Genomic DNA, 6,328 nt, shown 5'->3' on the forward strand with positions numbered 1-6,328 from the left:
GGATTGCATAAAGAGCATTCACGGACTACCAGTATCGCATTCCAACTTTGCCATGTTATGTTTGAAAAAACTTTAGAAGTTCTTTAAATAAAATTTCTAAAACTTTTTTATTAACAATGAATAAAAATAAATAAAAATGATAGATTAAAAAGATCTTATTATATAAATTAAGTATGCAAAATTTGAGAAAAAATTTAATAAAATCTGAAATACTTTTTAATTAGATAAATATTCTTAATAAAAATTTTGATATAATTTTTATTGTTAAATAAATATCGATCAAATTTATGTTATAAATTGCATTTTAATATTTTTCACATATTATTATTCTTTTCATTGATTTATATTAATCTATCTATTTGGATTTTTTATTAAAATTTTTATTGAACCATTTTTAAATTAAAAATTTCACCTAATAAACTTTATTTATGTTAGAGTTGAATAGTCCAACCAATTTATCCAAACTCAATCCAATTTGGTTTTTGATTAAAAAGCCCAACAACCTTAATGTTCATCTCAAAGCTTAATCAAAACGAATTGAAACTTGAAAGACTTATCGGATGATCCAAACTTAAATTTATTTAAATTTAAAAGGTAACAATTTAAACTTGAAATAAGTTGAATGCATCGTACTCAAACCTAAAATAATCCATCCGAGTACTAATCCTATCTAATTTGAATACGGAACAATTCAAATATGACTCAACGATTTAACCTGCCCAATTGCCGCCCCCAACGTGGACGAGGGTGCCAAGTCTGATGTGGATGAGGGTGAAAGCCATGAGGTCTAGAATTGGTAAAATCAATAGGAAAATTTAGGTTGTACTAATACTATGCTGTATAAAGTTGTCATTGGTGATTTATATACATTCTGAGAGGAAGGAAATCAATACGTTTGTGTTTGTAACTTGGGACAATGAAATGCTTCTCGGTGGATCCAAACGGCTTGGTTTGTATATCTCGATGTAACCTTATCATCAGACACATCAATAATCATAACAGGTTCAGCAGAGTATAACAATTTGTTCAGTCATACCAAGGGCGGGATATGCTGGTCCTAAGTGCAGAAATTTTAACATCGACAACTAATCTACTTAGCAGCATGACAATGAAAATTTGTGATGAAAACAAAATATACAACATAAATATTGTAGGCTAGAATTTGTGAAAAGTTGTAGGCAATCATAATTCCATAAATTATACCCTACTTTGACAAAGAAGTGCAACATACCATCATATACCTTGCAAAAGAACTTAAACCGGATGCACAGTGTATTACGCACAAATACCTGCTAAATTTATGGGGCTATGGAATTCCATGCTAATCCCTGTCATGAGCCCCTCTTTCCAAGTTGATGCAATAATATTTTATATATATATATATATAATAAGCTCTTTTGCGGTGCATGTTAATACGAGAATAGCGCTCTAGCGGCCAGTGCTACAGAATGACGAGTTTCTTCCAACAAACAAAGTTAACATATGCTTCATTCCCAGTAGGGGAAAAGCCCCCTAAAAACTGTTATCCAGTGAGCATCAGATTGAAATCATAAGCAATGGCAACATCAATAAATTTCAAATTTCAAAGCTCTTATGATCAAGAAAATGGGCCTGAACAGCCCTCACTTTTTGCAAACTGTCTCTGTTGTACTTAAGGTTTTGGAGCTGAACAAAAATGGACATCCACAGTATAACACAAACATAAAACAAACATTAATTCTATCCACCTGCCAGTGGCTTTATAGCCTACAAGCATCAAACTACCTCTACACTGAAAAGAAGAAAGGACGAAAGGTAACATAAGATTGAAAAGAAATTACGTAAGTGTTGTCAGATTTGCAAACCATGTAACAGGTAAAACACCTGATAAATGTTGAACAAGCTTGTTTCTTGATCCACTTAGCGAAAGAGCCTTTGCACTGATCTCTTAGGCACTTTGCCTTCAAGCTTCAATCTTCTATATGCTTCTCTGATGTGGCAAGGCCTGATTGGTCCAGATTCTTTTCTCTCCGTCATGACTATTCTAGCTGCAAACAACAAAAATAATGAAAAATAAAATTTGCTGTTTAAATTTGGATTGATGATCTTTTTATCACGAAGCCATATATTGGATTGTAGCATTTGTTGCATTGGTTGTGGACAACGTAATTAATTGAGAAAGCTTCAAATTGCTGCACTTACAAGTATTCTTCCATTTGAAAAGTTTTGTTCTGTTTGTTTTCTATTTCAATCAAACTGATTGTGTCCGAAAATGAAATCTCAACACTACTGCTTTAGGAGAAAAGTGCACATACCTGTCTCAATAAGTTCACCAACAAACATTTTTGCTATCCCACACACAACAATGGTCATTGGTAAAGAAATTTTCTGGCTTCCAGTGATGCTTACCAACAACTGTATTTACACCAGAACAAACCTGAAGTCAATGTATAATCAAATCATGTTTTACAATATTGAAATGCCTAAATGAGCCATGGAACTATAGCAGCTAGTACATAAGCCACAATGAATCTCGTGTCCATTTATCAATATAGGCAAAATTTTCAGCTAATTGTCACTCTCATGCAAATGAAAAAAAATACAAAATAAAAAACAGAAATGTCCAGAGTTTAAGAGATCACCTTTATCTTTTGAAAGAAGCATAAAATAAGTTCAGAATGTAAAGCATGTAAAAGATACAACAAATAATTATAAATCCACCATATAATAAAAAAAATCTTGAGAAAGAACACCCCCCCCCCCCAAAGAAAAAAATCTGCTCAGAAGCCTACCCTTCTCATGTTAGACTTTTGAAGTGCAGATCTCCTAAAAGATTCATATCTACTCATCTGATCCTCCGTGAATTGTGATAAAATGGCCCTGAATAGAAGAAGAAATATAACAGCTTTAGTTGGATGCCCCCTTAATTATTAGAGAAAGGTATCAAAGTATGGAGCAGGAGAGCATCAATTTTGAAACAGTTATACTTGATCATATAAATACTACAAAACATGTCTGTTTCTCCTTATATAAATACCTGCAAAGTAGAACAGGAATAACAAGCATGAAAAAAAAAGGAAACTCACTGCATCTTGGCCATTTTAGCAGGGTCAGCACTAGAAGGGAACTTGCTAAGCTCAACGTCCACATTTTCCTCCTCTTCATCATCATCATATTCTTTGTTCTTACTGGTGACAGCAGCAGCAGCAGCAACATTAGCGTTAACACTAGTGGAGAGCAACATAGGAGTTGAACTGGATGATGGGTGAGAGGGATTATCAATGTTGGTGCCAATGTCATCATAATCATCATCATCTACAAGAATATTGTGTCCAACAACAGTTTGGTTCTGGGTTTCAATTGGAGTTTGGCTGTTCAACTCATCCTGACCAACCGGGGAATCAGGTGGTGATTCCTCTTGCTCCTCCAATGCTGCTTCAAACGGATCCTTTGATTGCTTCATTCGATTTATCTGCTTAGGATTCCATCAGACTATATTTTAAAAAATCATACAAATATAATGCATATAAATTAGATGGTAGAAAAAGGAAGCATGCTGACCACATATGTACTGCAAAACTGTGGTGAGCTTCCTTTCCCTGAAAAAATCACCATCTAGTTAGGTAGGTTTAGGGGTTTTGCTCTTTAGTGTTATGGCTAGGTGCTAGAGTTGGGATTTAGAGATTAAGATGAGGCCAGAGGGTTTTGGTTAAGGTCTTAAGTTAGGGATTAGGCAAGAACAAATATGCTCCACAGGTCCAGAAAAAAAAAATATTTAAGAAATGCAAGGAGATGTGTATGCGAATGACTAGAGGAACAAAGCAGCAAAAATCGCTGACAATTGTTTTATCCCATCACTACAAATTTTCAAAAAAAGAAAAAAAAAAGAACAGAGAAAATGAGCAAGAAAAAAGCAAAGAAATCATTTAGATTCTGGTCCCAAAAGGCTGGGCCTACCGGGGCCACAACAGCAAGCCCAAGGCCAGCCCACCGATTTAACAATTATTTCATTATTAAAATAACATAATATTATTTTATACTAATATTTTAATATGTTTATATCTAGTTTATCTGTATGGAGAAAAACAGTAAGCAGCATGACAAGAGAACCCACACCATCTCTTTTATCCTTAATCAAATTACAAACGCTGTCAGATGTAGACTTCATGAACTTCAACAGATCCAAGGGGACAATGTAAATAAAATGCTTGTTCAAAACAGAGGGCTAGAGGATAAGATGGTATAACTATGTTTTGTTATTGTCTTTTTCTTGATGTTATGAATAGCTTGCTGCTCAGTAATGCTGGTACTCTTTATAGCAATCTAACCTGGTTCTTTGGATGAAAATAAATCTCATTTATCCAAAAAAAAAAAATAATAATATTTTAATATTTTAAATGTCTTAGAATTAATTAAATAAAAATATATTCCTACCGAAAAAAAATAGGGCCAGAAAGGGTCTAAAAATCTATGCCCAAGCATTCCCAAGTTGGGGCCTGGGTGGGTAACCCGATCCTTGGTTACGTCTAATTTCGAATCTAAACTCCTGAACATAAAATAAAAATGGATAAAGCACAAACAATCCACATACTAATGCTTAGAAACTATGGCATTAACAAATTTAGAGGAAGATGATCCCTGAAAATGAACTAAATTAAAGAAACCCAAACCACCAAATGAATTACACATATGCCATAAATCAAAGCAACGAATTTAACCAAAAAAAGTAAAGAAAATGCAATCAAGAAGAAATTTCTAGCTTTCTAGTTCTAGGTGCAGTGCTAATATAGGGATATTATCACTTGTTGAAACACATAAAATTCCAAAATGAGCCAAAGAAAGCAACGACTGAGCTAAAAAAAATGAGCATTGAATTCCAAACATGATTTTTTTTTTTTTTTTTGCCAATGAATTCCATACATGTTTAAACATTGTAGGTACACTGTCAAAGAAAGCAAAATCAAAAGCACAAAACTTAACATAACAATAGTTTTAATGGTGATAGGGCATTACCCAAAAGATTGAAGCAATTGATAGTACTAAGTAGTTGCTTGTACTGTACACGTCACAACCGTATTTGGGGTTTAGCTTCTGGCTTTTGGAGGCCTCCTGTTACTGAGATATTCGAACTCAATCACACGGTCCCTATCGCCAAGGGATCGTAAGCAATCCGATTCGCTGAAAGATGCCAACCAAATTTGAAGCTTATAAGATTTTAAATTAGAAAAATTAACCAAAATAACAACAAATAGATTGAAAACCCGAAATAAAAGAAAAGCCTAGGTGGAGACAGAATCGGTGAAAAAAATTTACCTTTCGCAATATGAGCACAGATTAGCGAGTTTCTGCTACAGATGAGATAACGAGAAGGATTTGAAGCATTCTCTACAGCGAGACCCTAATTGAACGGTGGCATTTATGGTAATAAAAGAGGTTGTCTTATATTGATTGTGTAATTTTGTTTTTTTTTTTTTTCGAAAGTGTAATTTTGGTGATTTTACTATTTATCTTTTGATTTTTTAATAAAAGCTTAATAAATGGAAAATAATTTTTTGAATATAAAAAATAAATAATAAAAAAATAAAAGCATTATTTTTTAAATCTTAATAAATAGGGCAAATAACACCTGTAATTTTTAAATTTTAGATTATATATCGTTTTTGTTTCTATATTTTTAAATTTTATTTGTTAGTCCCAAACTTTTAACGATGTATCTCCATTAAGTATGATCCAAAATATTTGTTGACGACACGTGTTTACTAATTTTGTATTTAATTTCAAAAATAAATATTATATATAAAAATAAAAACATATTAAAATTAAAAATTTTGAAGATTATTTATTTTACACTTAAATATATTATCCAATTTTTTAAAATTTAAAATTCATTTGCTTATTTATTTTAAATTATAAAACTAGATAAAATATATTATATCTAAAAATTAAATAAAAAAAAAAAACTTATTAAAAATAGAATTTTAAATTTATTTATTTTAAATTATAATATTTGATTAATCTTATTAATATATATTTTTAAAATAAAAAATTCCTAAAAATAGTAATTTTAAAAAATTATTTATTAAAATTATAATATTTGTAAATTTGTTAAAAATCTATATTATGTATAAAAATAAGAAACAAAAAATAATTTTAAATAAAATATTAAAAATATTTTGAAATTTACTTATATCAAATTATATTATTTTGCAAAATATATTACTAACTTTTTTTCAAAAAATGTTTACTATTATTATTATTATTATTTTCTTTTTCATTTTCTTGTTTCTTGTTTTTGTTTCTTTCTTTTTAATTGCTGCATCAAACAGTATTTAATGATGAAATTAATGGA

The 6,328-nt window shown here is 30.9% G+C and overlaps 1 protein-coding gene across 2 annotated transcripts; it reads right to left on the reverse strand.

The window, feature by feature from the left end:
• Nucleotides 1–1,561: 1,561 nt before the first annotated feature.
• Nucleotides 1,562–5,393, reverse strand: LOC111302773 (transcription initiation factor TFIID subunit 11-like). 2 transcript variants are annotated; one of them, XM_022898590.2, is made up of 7 exons: nt 5,293–5,387; nt 4,993–5,157; nt 3,541–3,578; nt 3,066–3,451; nt 2,772–2,859; nt 2,295–2,394; nt 1,562–2,027 (listed from the first exon to the last, which is right to left on the reverse strand). In XM_022898590.2, exons 4-7 carry the CDS (start codon nt 3,440–3,442, stop codon nt 1,900–1,902), a joined length of 693 nt encoding a protein of 230 aa, XP_022754325.1. In that variant the 5' UTR covers nt 3,443–3,451; nt 3,541–3,578; nt 4,993–5,157; nt 5,293–5,387; the 3' UTR covers nt 1,562–1,899. The 2 variants fall into 2 exon arrangements, with proteins under 2 accessions (XP_022754325.1, XP_022754326.1); XM_022898591.2 differs by lacking the exon at nt 3,541–3,578 and having other exon boundaries at nt 5,293–5,393.
• Between the last annotated feature and the right edge of the window lie 935 nt (nt 5,394–6,328).

The sequence above is a fragment of the Durio zibethinus genome, chromosome 13 (genome assembly GCF_047325235.1).
Source record: "Durio zibethinus cultivar Kanyao isolate XHJ-2024 chromosome 13, ASM4732523v1, whole genome shotgun sequence".
NCBI lineage: Eukaryota > Viridiplantae > Streptophyta > Magnoliopsida > Malvales > Malvaceae > Durio > Durio zibethinus.

Excerpts from the sequence above, each read along its gene's own strand:
- LOC111302773 (XM_022898591.2), bottom strand. The coding sequence starts at position 3,442 with ATGAAGCAATCAAAGGATCCGTTTGAAGCAGCATTGGAGGAGCAAGAG. Across the intron at positions 2,860-3,065 it reads GCTAAAATGGCCAAGATGCA|GGCCATTTTATCACAATTCA; the intron begins GTGAGTTTCCTT and ends TCTTCTATTCAG. Across the intron at positions 2,028-2,294 it reads TGGTGAACTTATTGAGACAG|CTAGAATAGTCATGACGGAG; the intron begins GTATGTGCACTT and ends TGTTGTTTGCAG.